At 41.6% G+C, this 22,892-nt stretch overlaps 1 protein-coding gene across 1 annotated transcript in view; it reads left to right on the top strand.

The window, feature by feature from the left end:
• The window catches only part of SNAP25 (synaptosome associated protein 25), a 70,029-nt gene extending 62,717 nt beyond the window's left edge, over nucleotides 1-7,312 (top strand). Inside the window, exons 7-8 of the mRNA XM_070738193.1 lie at nucleotides 3,089-3,233; nucleotides 5,738-7,312. Of these exons, the coding sequence (XP_070594294.1) occupies nucleotides 3,089-3,233; nucleotides 5,738-5,806 (214 nt within the window). The 3' untranslated portion in view covers nucleotides 5,807-7,312. The remainder of the gene's footprint in view (nucleotides 1-3,088; nucleotides 3,234-5,737) is intronic.
• Nucleotides 7,313-22,892: the final 15,580 nt, after the last annotated feature.

Here is a 22,892-nt window from a genome sequence, read left to right as displayed (position 1 = left end):
CCACAGGATGGGGCTATGAGTTCAGGATCTAGTGAGGGAGAATCAGATGCACGCTGGGTTAATCCTAAATTCAGAAGAATTCAGAAACGTAGAGAGCAAAGGTCTGGAAGAAGATATTAAGGAGAGGAATGGGTTAAATATTGTAGTGAGGTAATTGGCACGTCAGGGGGCTAGTGGAGAAGAAGGGTGGAGTTTCAACATTGCTGAAAAGAAATATGGAGGGGGTTTTCGCCAGGCTAAAGTAAGCCAAAGTATTTTGTATTGTATTTAGTCAGTGCTACTGTTTTTTATAGCTATGTAGTTAGGAAATAAATCTTGTCTAAGTGAAGCAGGAAAAGGAATGTGAGAAATGCTGGAGAGAGAGAGATAACGGACCAAGTGCTGTCTGGGAGGTGTTGAAATACAGGAGAGCAGAGAAATAAACAAACAGAGTGCCTTAGTCATGAAATGATGCATTTAATGAGAATTATTTGTAATTACTAAACTTCTACCAGAAACCAGAACAGAAACATTGGTGTCTTGTATCTGGGAAATTCTGGAGAACTTGGGAACTTCTGGAAGAAAACAGATAATGCCCCAATCTCCAGAAAGGGGGAAAGAGTGCTTTGGAGAAACTCGAGACTTCTCAATCTAGCAAATGCTTTGGAGAAGCTGCATAGCAGATCATAAAGAGTTTGATTTGTAAACATCTGGAAAACGATATAATAAATACAACAAAGCATATTCATTTTTTCTTAGTGTTTGGGAATCAGGTATCTTCGTTAATACATTACTGGAGCATTGTACCAAAGCATTTCACAAAGCCCACTGTGGCATTCTCGGCAGCAAGCTAATTCACTATGAGCTGGATGGCATGACAAATAAATACATCAAGTGAAAATCAAGAGCTGCCAACAGGCACATTCAAAGGTCCTATTCTCTTCATTATTTTTATTAATGACGGGTGGGAAAGAGATTATCAAATTTACAGATGACACAAAATTGAGTAAGATAGCAAATGTCATAGAAGCTGCAAGTGCAAAACCTTGTTTATCTGACAGGAGATTAGGTGGAAATAACAAAATAAAGTTTAACAAGAGCAAATGCTAATGTTCTTAATCAAGTGGAAATCATTCTAGGGGGGGGAGAAATCATGAAACGTTTAAAGTGGGAATATAGGGGAAAAGATAAATGCAGTTTTAAACCTCTGAACATCATCTGAAGTATCATTTCGAACTAATCAAAGAATGGGAAGGAAAATTCCCCTTTCTACTGTGGTAGTCAGATCCCATTCCAACTATTGCATCCAGTTCTGGATTTCAGATAAAGCGAAAAGGGTTGAGAAAAGACAAATAACTAATGTAAAGATAGAGAAGTAGTGCTAGTCTAGTGCTCGAGGCAGCGAACTACTAACCAGGAAACTGAGTTATAGTCCACATATAGGCATGAAAAGTAACTGGGTGATTTTGAGCCTTATTTTTATTTATTTATTTATTTATTCATTTGTCCAATACACAATACATATGGAAGAGAATAGACGTGAAGTAATATATATAAAGATAATATGTAAAAATAGAGGAGAAGATATATGAAAGGAAGAAAATGTATATGATATATGAGATAAAGGAAAGACAATTGGACAGGCGACGAAAGGCACACTAGTGCACTTATGTACACCCCTTACTGACCTCTTAGGAACCTGGAGAGGTCAATCGTGGATAGTCTAAGGGAGAAATGTTGGGGGTTAGGGGTTGACACTATTGAGTCCGGTAATGAGTTCCACGCTTCGACAACTCAATTGTTAAAGTCATATTTTTTACAGTCAAGTTTGGAGCGGTTAATATTAAGTTTGAATCTGTTGCATGCTCTTGTGTTGTTGCGGTTGAAGCTGAAGTAGTCATTGACCGGTAGGACGTTGCCAATCAAGAAGAAACCCCAAGTAAATAATTCTGATAACTTCAATAACATTTGCTTTATATGCAACAACGCTATTAATATACAAGCCTTCTCACCCATTGTCAGCCCAACTTACTTTACAAGGTTGTTAGGGGGACAACAGGAGGAAAGAGTATTAAGTATGTTTGCTGCTTCGAGTTACTTGTAAAAATAATAGAGGATAGATAAATGAGAGACGGAAGGAGGGAGTGATGGGGTACAGAATACAAAACAATGGTTTTACGTTTCAAGAAAGCAACTTCTGGTGGGCATATTGGATAAAACTTCCTAACACTCAAAGTAGGTTGGCAGTAGAACCATTTTCCCAGCTGAATATCTTCCCCTCAGTGGATGTGTTCAAGCAAAGGCTAGGCAGCCATCTGTTCAGATGCTTTAATTAGGATCCTGGCATTCAATAGAACATATGGTTTGATGGTGGTTTTATCCCAGTCCATCATCTTTTTCTTCAGAAAAAAGACAATCCTTTGAGGCACCAGGAAACACGCTGCATGTAATGTCACTTCATTTGCTAATAACTTAAAGATGTTGCCTTTTTTTCAAAAAAAAGAACCCTCAGAATGAACCAATATGTAGGTTGCTTCGATAATGTTCACTAAATATGTGCAGAAAGGAATGACAATGTGCCTGAGTATTCCCACTTATTGTGTCCTGACATTCTGCTGGTTCTTCTGTGGCTTCTATAATTAGCCTAAAAGATATGCCTATGCATACAGAGCAGTATTCTGACACAAGATTCAACTTGTGGAGGATGTGGAAGATTATATCCTTTATAACCAGAGGTGAAATGCTACCTGTTCGGCCCAGTTTGGTACACACAGTGGTCACCTGTGGTTCAGAGAACCATTAGCAGCAGCAGCATGGGGTTCTGTCCACTGGCCTGGATGTCACCATTTTCTTTTTTTTTAAATCCTCTGCGCATGCGCAGAGGGTGAAAAAGCGTGCACAAAGCGAACCGCTAAAGAAGGTAAGTAGATTTGACCACTGCCTTTAACCCTTTGTTTTGCTCAGTGTCTGTCTTTGTACAGGCCCAGAAAATCTTGGATGTGGCCATCAAATGGCATTCCTTTGCCTTAATAATGAAGCTTCACTTTTGGATAAACACCCAAGCCTTGGGTATGGGTTCAGTCCGGTTTTAATTCTCATCCTTTTGCAGGGTAACAAATGATGCCCGAGAAAGTGAGATGGATGAAAACCTGGAACAAGTTGGTGGCATCATTGGAAACCTCCGTCATATGGCTCTAGATATGGGCAATGAGATTGATACACAGAACCGCCAAATGGACAGGATCATGGAGAAGGTAAAGAGATGAGCTGCCACTGGCATCAACATTCATAGTTGATCCAAATGCTTTCCGGTTCAAACCTGCTCATAAAATATTTTTCTAATAACTTCCAATAATAAAAGGGAATACAGTGGTACCTCTACTTATGAACTTAATTTGTTCCTTGACCAGGTTCTTAAGTAGAAAAGTTTGTAAGAAGCAATTTTTCCCATAGGAATCAATGTAAAATAATGTGTGCGATTGGGGAAACCACAGGGAGGGCGGAGGCCCTGTTTCCTCCCAGGAGATTCCTAGAGAGACTCCACAGAAGCTTCTGCCCACCTTTTCTGGCCCTGTTTCCTCCCAGGAGATTCCTAGAGAAGCCCCATGGAGGCTTCTCCCTGCCTGTTCCAGCCCTGTTTCCTCCCAGGAGATTCCTAGAGAGGCTCCACAGAGGCTTCTCCCTGCCTTTTCTGGCCCTGTTTCCTCCCAGGAGATTCCTAGAGAGGCCCCACGGAGGCTTCTCCCTGCCTTTTCCAGTTAGTTTCGGAGGCTTGGGTTTGTAAGTGGAAAATGGTTCTTGAGAAGAGGCAAAAAAATCTTGAACACACGGTTCTTATCTAGAAAAGTTTGTAAGTAGAGGCGTTCTTAAGTAGAGGTACCACTTTATTTGTAGCTTGGGGTTGACATAAGGAATCCCTTTCTGAGCTTGCTTGCTTTCTTCTAGACGTTTCATTACCTAAACATCATTGGAGTAGCACTGATAATGTTACCTAAATTGGGTAATGAAACATCTGCAAGAAAGCTTTGAGAGCACCAATGGACCCCACAACCTCTAATGAGGTTGGGATTACAACCATTTTTTATTATCTCAATCATCTGAAATATGTTTTATTTTATTTCAATGATGATTGAAATTATGCGTAAAGGAGACATATGAGCCTAACAGGAATGGTGTTGAGGTGTGAATCTGAGACATCATTCTACAATGCACCAGAGGGCAGGACAAGAAGCAATGGTTGGAAACTAACCAAAGAGAGGAGCAATCTAGAATTAAGGAGAAACTTCTTAAGAGTGAGAACAATTAACCACTTATCTGAAATGATATATGTTCTCCTACTTGAGCAGAGACCTCTAAGGTCCCTTCCAGCTTATTCTATTTCTGTTACAGTATTTCTATTTCTATTATTTCTATTTCCATGTCTTTCTATTATTTCTACAGTGGAACCTCGACATACGAGCAGCTCTACTTACGAGCTACTCGAGATAAGAGCTGGGAGGGGAGCGACATTTTTGTTCGCCTCCCGAGCTCACATTCGGGATACGAGCGCCAAGGAGCTGTCTCCTGAAGCCGAACGCTAACTTCCGCGTTCGGCTTCAGGAGACAGCTCCTTGGCGCTCGTATCCCGCGTGTTTTAAAAGGTTGCAGCCAGCCTGGGGGGCTCGCTGGGGTGCTGGCAAGCCCCCCAGGCCGGCTGCAACCTTTTAAAACACGCGTGCCGCTTCGCAGCTGTCTCCTGAAGCCGAACGCTAACTTCCGCGTTCGGCTTCAGGAGGCAGCTGCGAAGCGGCGCGGGTGTTTTAAAACGTCGCAGCCGGCCTGGGGGGCTCGGGGGGAAGCCCCCGAGCCCCCCAGGCCAGCTGCGACGTTTTAAAACACCCGCGCCGCTTCGCAGCTGTCTCCTGAAGCCGAACGCTAACTTCCGCGTTCGGCGGCAGCGGGGTTTTTTGTTGTTGCACGGATTAATTGACTTTACATTATTTCCTATGGGAAACAATGTTTCGTCATACGAGCGTTCCGACTTACGAGCCTCCTTCCGGAACCAATTAGTCTCGTAAGTCGGGGTTCTACTGTATTTCTATTTTTGTTATTATTTCTATTTCTATCTCTGCTATTTCTATTTCTAATTCTATTCTTGAACTACTACCCAATATTAATATAGCCTGCATTAGACTGTCCCATATTATTATTAGTAGTAGTACTAGTATTAGTATTATTAGTATTATCAGTATTATCAGTATTATTAGTATTATTAATATTATCAGTATTATCAGTATTATTAGTATTATTAGTATTATTAGTATTATTAGTATTGTTGCTGTTGTTGTTGTTGTTGTTGTTGTTGTTGCTATTAATTAGATTTGTATGCCGCCCTTCTCTGAAGACTCGGGGCGGCTCATAAGATACAAAAACAATACAACAAATCTAATCAATTAAAAATTACTACTAAATTCCCATATATATTAAAATCAGTCAGCCAATTCATTCAGAACCACACATCACATTTTGTAAACGGGGGGGGGGGGGGCATTTCTGGGATGGGATCCCCAGGTACCCATTTCTCTAGTATAACAACGGATTGTGAGGACCCGGATTGTGGGAGCAATATGCTGGCTCTGTTAAAAAGTGCTATTGCTAACATGTTGTAAGCCGCCCTGAGTCTAAGGAGAAGGGTGGCATAAAAATCGAATGAATGAATAACTTTCTTGACAACATTGCCTTCTTGACCCTTTTCCTCTATGCCTCTTTTCTCATTCAGGCTGTTTCCAACAAAAACAGGATTGATGAAGCCAATCAACGTGCAACAAAGATGTTGGGCAGCAGTTAAAGGCAACCAGGGGCTGATCCTTCTACACACACTGTCCCCGAGGGCAGCAATCTCATGCTTTTTCTCATGGTATTTACCAACTAGGTTTGCATACGTGCACATATCAGCCCCTCTTCTTCCTCCCCTCTGTAAATGTTGTCCTGTGTAAGTTGTCAGCTTTCCAAAAATAATACTTGTAAATTTATTTTTATTTCCCAGACCTCTTCCTTTCCAAAGGTTGTATGTATATAGTACTGATTTAATGGCTACAACTCAAGACTACGTTCTATTTATTTAGTAGGTTTCTTTCCTTTCTCCCTCCCTCCCTTCATTCCAACCCACCCCTTGCATTTTCTGACCATTTTTAGTTGGTGGGTTTCTTTCTCCCACATTTTTTTATTTTCAATTATGATGTTTCCGCTAAACAACAACAAAAAAATGTAGGAATGCTCAACGTGCTGTTCAACCTTGAATTATACAGTATTGTTCTTGTAAAACTGTTAACATTTCACAGAGCTGCTCCCCCCAAAGTCTCTTCTTTGAACATCATGGTTGTTTAAGCACTTAAGAACCCCATGTTCCCTCAATTTCTCCATTGCTGTCATCTCCATGCTGTTGTTCTAAGTTCATAATAAGACAATGTGGAATTATATAACTTATAACAAGCATTGCACTAAGCAAACAGTGATGTGATTTATGCATTTATTGCATGAAAAAATAGACCTTTAGACTCTTTAACTTAAGTGAGACTTTTCCATGGCAGTAATAACATCAGTGACAACAAAAGAAAACAAAAAAATTAGCATGCTTGGTATTGGGACCCTGTCAGGACTATGTTATACCAGCAAGTCTGCAGTAGCACCGTCTTATTTTTCCATATGAAGATGTTGGCTCCTCTTTTTTTTCCCCCTGTTCTTTTCATTTACCTCATTTTAAGACCAAATAATTGGATCTGGCACTTATCATTTCATCATTGCCAGCAAATAAAACATTTGGCTGAAACACAACAACAAAACAACAACAACAAAGCATCAGCAAATAAAATATAAGTGTAATATATAGAGTTTGTCTGCTGCTTTCAAAAATTGTCTTTTTTCAGGGGGAGGGATGGCTATCATATGAAATGTTGCAGAGAAATGTAATTTTTATAAGGCTGTATCTTTCTAGCTCTCTCTCTTTCTCTCTCTCACACGCTTTGGCGTGCACGCACACACACACAAACACACACAAACACAGATTCCTTTTGTTCTTTTCTTTTCTCCCCTCCCCCATGTGGTTTGTTATTAATACAGTTCTCTGTTGCTTATCTAGAGCTATGCACACCAAAATCACGGCGATGTTTAGTAGCTGTTCTTGATTTTAAAACAAAACAAAATAAAAATAACTTACGTGAATGAATTCTAGATAAAACTGTGAGATTAAATATAGTTGCCGCATGTAATATGAAATTCCTTCTGTTTCCTGTCAGTTTGTGATGTGATTGACATTTTGTAGCTAGTTTAAAAATATTAAAAACTATAGCCCTCTGACTCGCTAAGCCCTTTTTTCATCCATCAGTCGGTGTCACTCCTACCTGGTTATTCTCTGCTCGCTGGAAATTGTGTGCCATGCCGAGGAGTGTGAAGTGATTCCTTTGAACAACCTCACAAAATATAAGTTTGGGTTTCCCTGCACATTATAAATAGTTTTAAAAGCAAAACTCCCACTCAAGGAAACAAATTCTTTAACCAGAGAGATATTATTTGGTTTTATTGATGTATGATCACCCAGAATAAGCTGGAACCTGGGTCAGAAGGCGGTCAAAAGAAATGCAGCATTCCAATCCTTGAGGGATGAGAATAAAAATTAAGATATGACACTCAGAGAAAATTCCATTTAGCCCTCAACAGTAGGTGGAAGGAGCAAATATATTCTGATGCATCAACAGACAGGAACAGTACAGAGGTGGATTCTTCCCTGTTTGGCCGGTTTCTGTAGAACTGTTAGTAACTTAGTAGCGTGGGACACTGGAACTGATGCCCACAAACTAGTTCTCAGGGGACATCTTGTTTATCTGCATGGGCAGAAGCTGCTTTTTTTTTTTTTAGTACTGTGCATGCACAGAAGGTCATTTCTATGATATGCAAGCACACGTGAGCAAAGTGAGTGTGTGTGCAAAACGTGCACTTTCATTGCAATGCGAATCAGTGGGGAAGGTAAGTAGAACCCACCCCTGGAACAGTATTATTATCATAAAGAGAGAGAGAGAGGCAGGAAAGGCTTCAATTTTGACTGAAGCAAAGGGGCAGAGATTCTTTGCACGCTTTCTCTAAACTTACTTACACCAAGATTTTTTTTTTCCTTCCATGAGGTGGGGAGGAAAAACAAGGGATAGTTTTATACACATGTGTGTGTTTCTAGTAGGCAGAGGCAGCTGGGGAAATGAACTTTGTTCATTTCCTGCCTTTTACCAGATTAAAAAATGAATAAAAGAGCTTGAGCCAACTGAACGGTGCCCTTCAGCCTTTGTTTAGACAAAACAAAGAGTGGAAACATTTAATCTGCTGCTATATATCAGTCTAAAAACTCAGTCTTAGGTATTGTTTTTCTTTATCTCATCTGCTGGATATGAACTTGGGCACACAAACTCTTGGACACAGGACCATTTTTCCATGCCCTCCACCCCATTTGTTTGCTAACGTGCGACTGGAAATGCCAGTTGTTCTTTTTGACTCCACGCTGTCCCTGTAATTCTTAGCAAAGAAAGGGACTTAGCTCCTTGAACTAATAGGGGGCCTAAATGAACAGTGCTTTCCATGTGTAACGTTGAGATGAGGAGTGGGGTTAATAATTCTGTATCAAAATGCACCAGAAAGAAGAATCATGTGTTGCATTTGTCTCCCTTTCCTCTCTATACACTCTTGTGTTACACACACATATGCCGCCCTTTTTGGCTAGGGAAGATTTTACTTTGATTCAGATCCCTCCTGCTTTAAACAGTTGGGACAGGATTGGAAAATCCGTTAAAAGTTCTGTTTCTATAAAGCACCACATAGAGCAAGGAAAGAGTACAGTCACCATGTGCTTTACTGCTCAATCATATAACTGTGACAGGAAACACTACTTAGAACAAAAGAGCGTTTTAGTTAAAAGATGAAACAGACAGAAATAAATAACACAGAGCCTTCACAAGGTGCTGGGCTTGACTCCAGACAGCTTCAATTACATTGGGTGATAGAAAGTGGCTATGGGAATTATAGTTAAAAATTTGCAGAGGGCACAAGTTGCCTGTCTCTTCCTGCTGCAGGATACAAGCATGTATGACAAAGTCTTCACTGAAAAACCATCTATTAAACAGCAATTGGCAAAACCCAAGGAAGGAGATCCAGTGTATGAAATCATGGATACAGTTCTGCAATCTTAGTCCATTTGCCTCCCTGTAGTGTGTTGATAGTCATTATTAGGAAAAATTAGATGGATGAAAAGAAATCAATTTGGGCCATTGCTTGGAGTGCCAGATTAATACCCCAGAAGAGTCACTTTTTAAAAAATAATTATTTAACTTTATTTATTAATTGAATGTGTGATATAGGTGCCCATACAATACGACTGAAGACAGCTAAAAGCAACAAATAACCCTCCTCCATTAACAAATAAAAAGTACTGCCCTAAAGATAATTCAAATAATCAAAAGCAATCAAAATGGACTTACGCAACTTCCTGACTAATGCTTTGGACTAATCCAAGTTTTCAGAGTCCTTTCAGAAGTCACACAGGGTCAGTATCATCCAGATCTGGAGGGGAATACAATTTCATTCAGTAAGATTTTTTTAAAAGTAAAGATGTCCTTGGGGGTTTTACCCCATTAGTTGTGACCGACTTTTGGGGGCAGTGCTCATCTCCTTTTCTTAAGCCAAAGAACCAGCATTGTCTGGAGATGTTTCCATGGTCATGTGCCATCATGACATCATGCTGGAGCACATAATGTATGGAAAAACATGGTATGCTTTTACCTTCCCAGATACTTATATGTACTACCTATTGATCTGCTTGCATTTGCTGGGACAAGTAACAAGAGCTCACACCATCTGGTGGCACTCAGGTGTTGAACTGCCAAGATGTGTAGACCTTTAGCAGTCTAAGACCTAGTGTCAAAACCACTGAGTCACCTAAATACAATAGATCCAACAACAGTGACATTATTCAAATGCCAGGTCTTATTGGACAAACAAAGGAAATTACAAGAAAAGTGCCTTGAATTGTACCAGAAGCCCACTAATAACCAGTACAGCCTGCAAAGTAGCAGTATTATATAGGTGTACCGAGGTGTACTCACACTGCTGTATTCTGAACCAACTGTAGCTTCTGAATGGTCTTCAAGAACAGTCCCATATACGATACATTGTAGTTATCCAGATGAGAGCTGACTAAGAGGTGAATGATTGTAAGCAGGGCCTTCCAATCCCAGAATAAGTGCAATTACTACACAATATGGATTTATGCAAACACTCCTTGATCCATGGCTGCTCTTTCTCGTCATATGAAAGTGTTAGTCTGGGACAATGGCCCTCAACCTTTTGAGCACCAGAGACCGGTTCTACGGAGAAAGGTATTTCTGTGGATCAGAGGGGGTGTGCCAATCTATGGACTGAAGGTTGGAGAACCCTAGGCTAGGACAGTGATGGCAAATTTATGACACATGTCAAAAGTCACATACTACAACATTTTGGGTGACCCATCTTTGTTTATCAATACCGGACAACAACTCTTCTTGAAATCATGCACCTTTCTTGCACAGTTTATGAAGACTCCTGAATGAGAATGGGATGTACTTTCACACTGTCTGGTATGAACCAGACCCTCTGGTAATCATGGGAGAGGGCCATGATCTCATGTGACCTCTAGACCCTTTGAAAATTGCTTGAGAATGGGGGGTGCTTTTATGTGGGGGGGGAATATGTGGAAGAGCATTCTCCAAAGCCACTTTATAAATGAAGATCTCATGCAACCTGGAGCAGCCCCAGCTAGGCTGCAGAGGCCTGTCAATGGAAAGAGAATACAGCCTGAAAGTAAGTGGTGCATGGCTAATCCTGGGGATCGCTGCACATTGGGCGTCCTCCTTGACCCACAGCTGACTTTAGAACATTATCTCTCAGCTGTGGTGAGTAGGGCGTTTGTCCAGGTTCGCCTGGTGCACCAGTTGCAGCCCTATTTGGAAAGGGAGTCTCTACTCACGGTCACTCATACCCTTATCATCTTGAGGTTTGACTACTGCAATGCTCTCTACATGGGGCTACCTTTGAAGAGCATTCAGAAACTACAAATTGTGCAGAACGCAGCCGTGCGAGCTGTCATGGCCTTGCCCAGACATGTACATCTCTCTCCATCACTCAGCAGTTGCATTGGCTTCCGATTGGTTTCCGGACTCAATTCAAAGTGTTGGTCATGACCTACAAAGCCTTACATGGCATCGGGCCAGAATACCTACAGGACTGCCCCCTGCTGCCGTATGAATCCCAGCGACCGGTCAGATCCCACAGATTCGGCCTTCTCCAGGTCCCGTCAACTAGACAATGTCGTTTGGCAGGCCCTAGGGGAAGAGCCTTCTCTGTGGGGCCCTGGCCCTCTGGAATCAGCTACCCCCGGAGATTCATACTGCCACCACCCTAAGAGTCTTAAGACTCATTTATGCTGCCAGGCTTGGGGCTATTAGATCCTTGCCCCCTGGCCAATGAATGTGTTGAGAGAAAGTGGATTGAATGAAATGACTGTTTTTATGGTTTGGGGGTTTTTAAAATTAAAAATAATTAATTGGATTAAGATGTTTCATATTGTTTTATTATATGTTGTAAGCCGCCCTGAGTCCTCAGAGAGGGGCGGCATATGTCAAATAGATAGGTAGATTAGATTAGATTAGATTAGATTTATTGGATTTATATGCCGCCCCTCTCCGAAAACTCGGGGCGGCTCACAACAATAATAAAAAACAGTACACAATAACAAATCCAATGCCCACCAATCTAATTACAATTTAAAATTAGTAATTTCATAAAACAATCCCAATATATATAAAAAACAAGCACACAGTCAATCAATCAACAAAACAGCATGGGCAAGGGGGAGGTGTTTTAGTTCCCCCATGCCTGACGGCAGAGGTGGGTCTTAAGGAGTTTACGAAAGGCAGAGAGGGTGGGGGCAATCCTAATTTCAGGGGGGAGCTGGTTCCAGAGGGTTGGGGCCCCCACAGAGAAGGCTCTTCCCCTGGGTCCCGCCAGACGACATTGTTTAGTTGATGGGACCCGAAGAAGGCCGACTCTGTGGGACCTAACCGGTCGCTGGGATTCGTGCGGCAGGAGGCGGTCCCAAAGATATTCTGGTCTGGTGCCATGAAGGGCTTTATAGGTCACAACCAACACTTTGAATTGTGACCGGAAACTGATCGGCAACCAATGCAGACTGCGGAGTGTTGGAGTAATATGGGCATACTTAGAGAAGCCCATAATTGCTCTCGCAGCTGCATTCTGCACGATCTGAAGTTTCCAAATACTTTTCAAAGGTAGCCCCATGTAGATAGATAGATAGATAGATAGATAGATAGATAGATAGATAGATAGATAGATAGATAGATAGATGGTTGGTTTCGTAGATTTTCACTAGTACAGGTATGATGGCCTTGGTATATTTGGGTTTCTTCCCATGTAGGATTTGGAAATTTCTGGCGACGTTTCGACGAGGTCCCACTCGTCATCTTCAGGTTGGTGTTTCTGTCCTTGCTGCTACACAGCAGGCAATTGCTGAGCCATCAAACCATACCCAGCCACCAGTATTTATAGAAGGAAGGCAGCTCAGGTCTCGCTGTGTTCGCCCTAGAACAAGGACAGTAACACCAGCCTGAAGATGACGAGTGGGACCCCGTCGAAACGTCGCCAGAAATTTCCAAATCCTACATGGGAAGAAACCCGATTATACCAAGACCATCATAGATAGATAGATAGATAGATAGATAGATAGATAGATAGATAGATAGATAGATAGATAGATAGATAGATAGATAGATAGATGATAGAGCCATTTCTTAAGGCTTGTGTGCACAAGGCATACCTATGTAATACTGCCACAAGGGAGTGCAAGTGGCTTTTTGAGTGGTGCTAGTGCTAGGACTGATCTTAAGGTCCAGATCTCTACCTTAGGCCCAGCCTTGGCCGTCATGCCCCCATCAGAGCCTGACTCCATGGAGGAGAACGAGCCAGAACTACAGCTGATGGAGATACAGCTTTGTTGGCTTCAGAGGAATGTGGGGAGGAGCCGGATGATGCAGCCAGGGCCCCTCAGGATTGGGAGGGCTTGTTAGTAGCGAGGAACAGAAGCAGGATGATCAAGAGAGAGAAGCTTTTGAGCCCAAAAGCTTTACCATTACTGGTCTAGGATGACACTCTCAAATTTCCCACTAGGCCTGTTTGTGTCAATACAATCCCCATCTAGTCTGCAGTCATTTTGTTCCCATAATAGACGAATGCCTGAAGAGACAGCAGTTTTATCACATGCCTCTGCAAAAGGAACAAAATAGACCATCACCATAGGTTTATCTGGTGGTTGGATGGATTTTCTATACCTTTTAAAATGTTCTGCTATAAAGGGAGATGTTGGAAATCCAACCAAGCACAAGACAAATACATGGTGATGGAAATGATGTACTTTTCACTTCTTGCGAAGGCATTTGAAATGACTGCTGTCTCTTCAGGCTTCCTAAGAGGAAATATTTGGAGAAGTTTGTCTAGCATTTTGAAGAACAGGAGAACATGTTTGAATTCTGACATCTAACTTTACCTAACAGAAGAAGCATCTAGAATTTTGGCAAGGTGATCTGTACATTCCATTATAGGTTGTACCTCAGAGGTGCTTAATGAATGCTATTTCTTCCTGGATTTGCTCTCCCTGCCTTCTCTCAGAGCACTTCTGTTTCTGAGGTGTTTCTCCATGAATGGTGTCACTTATTTACAAGGTGAAAAGGAATGGTGAGGTCCTGAGCAAATATTTACTGCAAGGAGCTGAGGTTGGTAAAACAAGCACTCTTGGCCAGTTTCCTTGTTTCTGAAGGAATCTTTTGAACTCCAATGAAGCTCATCTTTTAGGTCATAGTTTCTGGTCTCTGGAGAGCTCCACCTGTTTCTGCATGGACACACCCTCCTCCTGATCTTCTAAGGTCCTGGACCAAAAATGAATATTAGCTCTCTCTTTTTTTACGACACATAGCCCCCGTTGAAACAAATAGTCAATTTTTAATCTGACAAGTACAACAAGATGTTCAGCTTTCTCTCTGTTGATGCATATATGTTGCCATGGAGATCTGAGGGCTTTCATCTCAAAATATATAGGTGCAATTTCCTTCTTAAAAATACCCTGCTTGTTGTTCTGTAAAAGAGAAGAAAATAGCCCAGGAAAGTGGTGCCAGATCCTCGTGGTTTCAATGCAGAAACAACAAAGAACATTTGGCTAGGTTTCTCTACACCACCATCATCATCACCGCCAACCCTCCGCTATTCCATCTGTCCACTTTCAAGTTGATGCAACTCATCCTTTTACCATAACTCATTGCTGGGAAGGAGGACATAGAGAGAGTCCCATATAAAGTATAAATCAGTGCTGGGGGGGAAAGAGGAAAGGAATCCTTACATATTTTACTCCCGCTAGTCATTTTTTGTGGCCCACCAACAGCTCGTGCAGCTGATAGCGGACCTATTCAGGAGGAGACTGACTTGATGATATGCCAGTGGCCTGTGTAGCTGGCACCTGAGTAGGGAGGATGGTGAAGACTTGGTGCCAGAGGCAGAGGTTGAGCCAGGCCTTTGGAACCTCCAGCACCTCATAGCAGCAATGAGGAAGAAGAGACTTCTCCTCTTCTCGATGCAAGAGCTCACAGAGCTGCCAAGAGACAGGAATGGTTACTCCAGAGGAGGTCTCCTTGGGAGTAAGACTGGGGGCTAATTGGCCACTCCCTTAGTCTATTTAAGAACAGTAGAGGAAGCTGAAAGCCTGCAGGAAACAACAGTTTAGACTCGAGTGTTGTCGTGCTGTGATTGTCTCGTGAAGACTCTACTGTTTTTCTGCCTTGGATTGCTTGTCAAGGAAGACTCCTGGTGTTTTGCCATGCCTTTGGACACTACATGAGATAAGAAGAAATAATTGCATTGCTTTGAGTTAAGATTTTGCTGAACTTTCTTCAGCTTCTAATTAGCAGCTGACTTTTTGCAAGAAAGGATTGCTTTTTGATTTGTGTGTGTGTGTCTCCACTGCTAAGCCAGTTATTAGCAGTGGTTCATTGATTAAATTAAGTTCATTCAAATGATGTGTCTTAACTGGGGCAGAACATTGTTAAGACATTACCATGGTCATGATGTCGAAGCGCTCTCTTTCTTCCCCACCAAAGTGTTACTTGCATTCACATGCTTTCAAACTGCTAGGTTTGGGAAATGATACTTTAATTGACTAGTTTTGCCACTTTAAAGGAGTTAGGCAAAGCCAGGTCCTCAAACTTGTTGTGTGATACTCAGTTCTGGAACCTGAGTCAGCTTTCCAGCTGACAAGCTCAGTGTCTTAACTTCTAAGTCATCATCATCATCATCATCATTTATTGGATTTGTATGTCACCCCTCTCCGCAGACTCCGCAGACTCATGCCACCCAGGGAAGCACCTTTATCACTAATTCATCTTAAAAGTGGCAAAACCGGCCAATGAAAGTATCATTTCCCAAATTATTTCAATATTTACAGTAGGATTTCCCATCCCATTTCTCTTTCCATGACTCCAATGTGCAAAGAAAAAAAACTGCACTGACATGGTCACAATCTCTCAGTCCAGAGCGAGACAGTGTAGGGCAGTGATGGCGAAACTATGGCACGGGTGTCACAGGTGGCACGCGGAGCCATAATTGCTGGCACGTGAGCAGATGCCCTAGCTCAACTCCATCATGCATGTGTGTGCCAGCCAGCTGATTTTGGGCTTGCCCAGAGGCTCTGGGGGGGGGGTGTTTTTGACTTCCAGAGAGCCTCCAGGGGGAATGGGGGAGGATGTTTTTACCTTCCATTGTCTCTAGGGAACCCTTTGGAGCCTTGGGGAAGACTCCCAGGATCCTACTGGGCCCACCAGAGGTTGGGAAACAGTCCATTTCCAGCCTGCAGAGGGCATCAGGGGGGCAGGGGAAGCTGTTTTTGTCTTATCGAGGCATTGAATTATGGGTGTGAGCACTCGCACGTGATAGCACGCACCCATACTCTTTCGGCACCCGAGGGAATAAAGGTTCGCCATCACTGGTTAGGGTTAAGGGGTTGAGGTGGGAGTGGAGAGACCTGGGTTCTGGAACCAGCTTTCCCTGGTGACCTGTACCGCCCGCTCCCTCCTGGCTTTCCAGAGAGCCTTAAAAACCTGGCTCTGCCAGCAGGCTTGGGGTCATTGAGCAATAGCATCTAGCTCCGGCCAAGCACTGATGAATGTTTGTTATTATTGGGGCTTTTAAATTGTTTTACATTGTTTTTATATTGCTTTTATTCTTTGTACGCCACCCAGAGTCCGACAGGAGTTGGCCGGCCAATAAATTTAATAAATTAAATTAAAAATTCTAGTCCTCGCTCAGGAACAAGAACTCACAGGGCAACTTTAAGAGTAATTACTCACTCTCATCCCAACATATTTCATAAGGTGCTTGTTGTGGAGGACAATAAGGAAAATTAATGTTATGAATGAAAGGTGGAATAGATATCTAATAAATAAATAAAGATCAGCACTTTATTTATAAGTCCCTATTCTCTCTATTAAGCTCCCTATTCTCTCCTGGAAATCACTATGTGAAAAAGAGAGGCAGTTTTATTAATGATGCACACATTCTTACAAGAGACTCTTCTCTGCTGCTGGCGACATGGCATTGTGGTCATGTGTGCTTTGACCATTGGCTCTACTTTCATTCGGTCTGATTATTTATTTTATTTATTTATTCATTCGATTTTTATGCCGCCCTTCTCCTTAGACTCAGGGCGTCTTACCACATGTTAGCAATAGCACTTTTTAACAGAGCCAGCCTATTGCCCCCACAATCCGGGTCCTCATTTTACCCACCCCAGAAGGATGGAAGGCTGAGTCAACCTTGAGCCGGTGATGAGATTTGAACCGCTGACCTACAGATCTACAGTCAGCTTCAGTGGCCTGCAGTACAGTACTCTACCTGCTGTGCCACCCTAGCTCATGACTAGGAACTCAGTGTGGGATTGCTTAGTCAACTTCTCAACTCAGCACCGGAGGTCTGGAGGTAGAGAAAAAAATAAGGCAATAATCAAGGTCATTGCAGCCTGTGCAGCCTTCTATAACTCTCGGGAGACTGAGCTAGTCATTTTTGTTCAGGGCATTGGTGCTGCAGGAGAGTTTTGTAAGACTGAGAAAGGAAGAGAAGTATCTAGTAATCAGCAGATGGGAAAGACTGTAACTGGCTTATCAAAGAAACGGATTCTTAATGCATCCTGCTGACGAAAAAGAATTTCCAAAGCTTCAAAGAGATTCCACTTTAATGAATGTACTAATAAGGGAGGCTGGAGAGCTTCCATTCAAGCTCTTGGGATTCTGTACAGTATTCTCTCACCCCTAATTCTTAGTATTAAATCTCATTTTTAAAAGTCTGTGCTCCTTGACTGTGCTCCACTAGTGGGTTCTAAAAACCTTTACTACCGATTCGTGCATGCGCAGAAGTATCCCGGTGGGTGGGCGGAGCCTCCCGCCACTGGCACTACCTGTTCTTAGAACCGGGCCAAACCAGAAGCAACCCACTGCTGCTGTGCTCTGCACCTACAGAGAATACAGGTAGTCCTTGACCTACAACAGTTCATTTAGTGAATATTCAAAGTTACAATGGCAGTGAAAAAGTGACTTATGACCATTTTTCACACTTACAACCATTAAAACGTCCCCAAGATCATGTGATGCCTGGCAACTGACTCATATTTGTGACAGTGGCAGTGTCCTGAGGACATGAGATCATATTTTGAGACCTTTGGGCAAGCAAAGTCAGTGGGAAAATCTAGATTCACTTAACAACCATGTTACTAATTTAACAAATGCAGTGATTCACTTAAGAACTATGTCAAGAAAGGTCATAAAATGGGGTAAAAGTCATTTAACAGCAGACATTTTGGTCTCAATTGTGGTCGTAAATCAAGGGCTACTAGTAGTTTCTCCAATTGGGCAAACCCCAGAAATGCTAAGCTTCAATGCTTGCCATCTCTAACCAACATGATATTTGGAATAATACAATACTTCTGCACAGTAGAAATGTGGAGGAACCTAGGATATAGTTTTAGGGCAGAGAGCAATTGTTGTTTTACTGCATTTTAATTTTTAAATAGAGTTATGAAAAAGTTGCAAAGCCACAAAGTCCTTCCCCTTCGGAAAGAAGCATATATACCAGAAGTGAAATTCAGCAGGTTTTCACAGGTTCTGGAGAACCAATAGCAGAAATTTTGAGTATTTCAGAGAACCAGCAAATGCCACCACTGCCTGGCCCCAGAGTGGTTTGGGAATGGAGATGTTGCAATATCCTTTCCCTGCTATGCCTACCAAGCCACGCCCACAGTACCAATAGGGGAAAATTTTGAATTTCACCCGATATATACATACATACTGTATATGCGAGGAGGAAAGAGAAAATGTGAAGTTCTGAAAGTTGTGTTGCATAAAAACTAGATCATCTGAGAATGAGCTGTATTCAGCAACATTAATGGAATAGCATTTCTCTAATATTCGCTAACTCTAATTCTGAAAAATGAGGAAAAATACGGTTTTAATGGCTCTCCATTTGGAAGACAATTTGGGGGATGTTGGCTTCCGATCTCACCATTTCATGAAATACTTTAGCTCCACCCTAATGTGCCTAGTGCATTCAAGAGGAACGTTTCCATTATTGCCTTAAGTGATCTAGACAGCTTTCACTGTCAGGCTAGCATTCAGACTGAAATAAGAGGATATTTAAAAACCCTTGATTGCAACTGAATTTTACAAAGCCTGTCAGAATTATTTTGGGAAGGGGAAACAATAGGTCACTTTAAAAAAAAATTAAAGCAGAAGATTTCCTAGCTTTTCGTTTCATTAGCTGGTTGCTTCTAGCTCCTGGGCTGAGACCAGGGGTGGCTAGATTCTCTTCAAGGATGTCACTCGTTAACCTAGATTCCATGAGAGAAAGGAGAAAAAGCTACAACTTGGAGAGAGAACAATATGAGAACCACTTTCACTACCCATTCTTCAGTTCTGCAAAGGCTAAGAAAATCAACTCATCATCCATCATCCAACAGCTCGTCCATGTGATAGCCATCAAATCCAAGAGAGCAGTGTTCTAGCAAGAGGAATAGATAGAACGAGTGACATCTGTTGAGAAAATCTACCTCAGTCCGTTTTCTGAGCCACAAGCTGATTTCAAACTCCAGTGACTTTGCCATGAGGGCAGTGAAGGGCTACCAAAATTTTTACTACCACACTGTGAGCGTGGCTTATGCAGGGTACCCTGCATTTTCTTTCAATATCTTTCAGTGCAAATTGGATGCTCTGGAGTGGAGCTCCATTGCCACTACCCCACTGCGTTTCCCCCCCCCCCTACCGTCCAGGCAGTAGCCCACCTCTGCATGTGGAAGAGCTCAAGGATTCATTTCAATCCTCAGATCTTCTCAGTCAGATGCCCTTCTCTAGGAAGTGTTCTTATAATGTATGTTATGTTATGGATTTTTTAAGATTCAACTTTATTGTTTATATGCTGCTGCATACTGGCTGAGTTGGGTAGTCTTTCTGTACCGACTGCAGGTTCTGGATCCAAGTTAAGCATAACACAATACTGCAAATATGAAGTTAATGTTGCATGGACCGCAGGCTTAAGTTATTGTTTTTTTGTTTTCTTCTTTCAAGTCAATCTTCTTGGCAAGATGATTGGAAGTTGTTGGATTCTTGCCTTCTTCCTAGGACTGAAAGAGAGCAAGTATCCCACAATCACCCAACTAATTTTGGGCCTAAAGTGAGACAAGGACTCAGGGTATCTTCAACACTACATCAAATAGGTCCTGCATGGACCAGCATGCAGATTACTAAGAGATTAAGAAGCCAATTTGATAGGGATTGGTCTGATAAGAAAAAGTTTAAATTTTACAAACTGAGAATGGAAAAAAGCTGTAGGTATTTAAGGCAGCCCTGTTTACAGAATAGTTACATTATAATAAGACAGAATTATGGGCAAAAATATCATATTGGCAGGACAATGAGGAACAAGATTTCAGAAGTTTTAGAAGACTGAAGCAGCAAACCTGACTGTAAAGTCAACAATTTTCAATTGGTTTTCTTTTGTGCGTGGAGAAATTCAGGCCCAAGATTGGATGACTGGCTTCTTTCTTCTGTTTAAACTCTTCTTTTACATTTATTTGAAAAATGAGAAACCTACCTACATTAAAAGAAGGTGCCACCCTTCATATCACCCTTATTTTTAAGAATGCTTCTGTGCCTGAAACAGGTTTGATAGTCTCCTTTATATAGAAAACTAGCTGATTACCCAGCGTTGCCTGGGTATTTATTTATCCCAATCTTATGTTGTGGTTGGCTCGCAGGCAGGCCCTCTGGCAATGGACTTTGAGTGTGATGAACTGGGGTGGCCTGTGTGGCTGTCGGAGGAGTCAGTCAGTGAGCCAGAGGAGGAGGGAGAGTCTGGGTGTGAGGATAAGGAACCCGATCCTAAATGTACGGGTAAGAAGGATGCAGGGGAGACAGGAGCAGTTAAGAAAGCTCAGAAAGAGGAAGTGTGCACAGCTGTGCATAATCTGCACTCCTAGAGAGTATATAAGGGGAGGAGTTGGAAGGTGCTCTTTGTAAAAAGCCAACGTGCATACCACAGAAGAGCCTGTGAAGAGTGGTTTTGCCTGGGACTTTATCTTATCAACTTAGCTTCATGCCTGGATTTTGGAAGTTGAAAGACATTGTTTGGTCCGTGTTGGTGCAGTTCAGCAAACGTCTTTGCAAATAGACTCTTGTTCATTTTGAATCCTTTGTGTTTGGGTTTTAAGTTGGGGCTGATTACCAACCGGCTGCAGTGCAAGACAGAACATCTTATATTAGACAGGAAAAGGAATGAATTACAGTATATCCATAGTCTCAAATCAAATCAATTTTATTTACAGGGTTTTTAAAGTATAAGGATCCCAGCTATGGAACCTGTGGACAGGTGGGGGATTTAGAAGCAACACCCGCTGCCTCTGCCACCACCCGTTTTACCATTTCCTGAAACTGGGCCTGGGAATGGTATGATTGGATCAAGAAAAAAAGGCGAGACTGTGAGACAATGTGAGATGAAGATGATGATATTGTGTATTAACAAACAACAATGCACGAATTTGGGTGTGGATCTGTATTAAAATAGTATGATGTTTAAAGATAAAAAACAATATTTTTTTTAAAGGGCAACATTTGCAAGGTGGCATTACAATACAAATTTTGTATCCCCCTTGCAGGAGCCCACTTTTATGAATGAAACAGCTCTTCCAGCCTGCATCAGCTATGGTCCCGCTAGTCCAACAGATGAGGAATCCTTGCATAATTCAGTGAATGCACTGCTCCCAATTTTTTCCCCTAGCTCTTTACAAATCCAAATCCTTATGGATGTAAGAAATCTTATGCATTTTAACAATTGTAAACTCCAAAACTGTAATCCAGAGCTCCTTTATTCTGGCTATTTAAGCATCGCTTCCTCCCTAAAAATAAATCAGCTTATGTTTTTAGGCAGACACAGAAAAGTCCTTCTCATGTGATTATGATAAGCCAAATGCATTTCTTATCCTGTACAAAAATAACCCTCTTGCCCAAGGCTCAGAATCTTTTCTCTTTGTGCTCATTTGCAGAAAACCTATTCCATATATTTCCAGAAATGTTGTTGAAGGGTAATTAGGGTTATTTTTTTGTCTAGGCATTTCTCTTCCAAAGACAAAGCCGAGATCCCTGAAAAGACTAAGAATTTAGAAAGGTTAAAAAAGATTTAAATTAATGTTGGGGTGCTCTCTGGATTTGCTGTGCCCAGCAACATTTTACTGCTAAGAGTCAATTCTCTGACAAATCTATCAAATTTCTAAAGTTGCAGGAGAAAGTGCTGCAGTTGCTGAGCATGGGTTTTCTGGTATATGACCGACTGTCAATTACAGAATCTATTTAAAAGTTTTCTGCACGAGAGCAGAACGTTCTAAATTCTAATGTGTGCAGGCAATGGATTAGAGATTTAATATCTCAGATATTTAAAATAACTGCCATGTTTGAATTAATCTTGCAAGATCAAAGTTCTGCTTAAGCAGGATTCTGCTTAACTGAACATTTCTGGACTACTAAAGTGCCATCTGTTATGAAATCAAAAATGCAATTTCAATGCACAAGATGGTCCCCAACATTTGAACAAATACATATCTGCAAGAAAAAAAATGTGGGTGATGGGGGAGGAATTATTGGCTGACTATTGGAGGAAAAAATGTACTAAAATGCTTAGAATTTAGGATGGGAACAACTCTTCTCTCCTTAGCATCACACATTTGTTACATGTGCTATTTCCATCTATTATGTCGGATCTATTATTTCTGATCTGCATGTACTTGATTACTCTGATATTATAATGGAAGAATTGGGTTGTAGAGGAAGCAATTGTCTGAGAAAACCTGGATTTCCACAATTGTCTCTCCATTTTTAAAAGCCTCCCTTACCCAAATGGGTTATCTTAAAAGGTATGCTTGTTTGATTATATATATGGTACGGCTAGTTGTTAAGAGCAAAATAGCTTGAAATAGATCTATACTAGTCTCCCTTTTCATTATCAGCAAAAATATGTTACACATATTTTAAAGATAAAATATTTATCATTTTACAACTATTTATAGTTTGTCAGCTATAAAAATTTAACTGCCCCTGGAGGGGCCGAGAGGCAAAAAGGAAGCAGTATTCTCCCTCCCACATTTGGGTATACCAGAGTGATTCGACAGAAAAAAATATATAACTCTGAGAGTTATAAGCTGAGAGGAAGAGAACCTGTGATCTAGAGGTTAAAGCTACTGCTTTACAGGCAGACTCCCCAGGTTCAAATGA

This window comes from Erythrolamprus reginae, chromosome 1, assembly GCF_031021105.1.
Source record: "Erythrolamprus reginae isolate rEryReg1 chromosome 1, rEryReg1.hap1, whole genome shotgun sequence".
NCBI lineage: Eukaryota > Metazoa > Chordata > Lepidosauria > Squamata > Dipsadidae > Erythrolamprus > Erythrolamprus reginae.
This window is presented reverse-complemented; position numbering and strand designations above follow the sequence as displayed.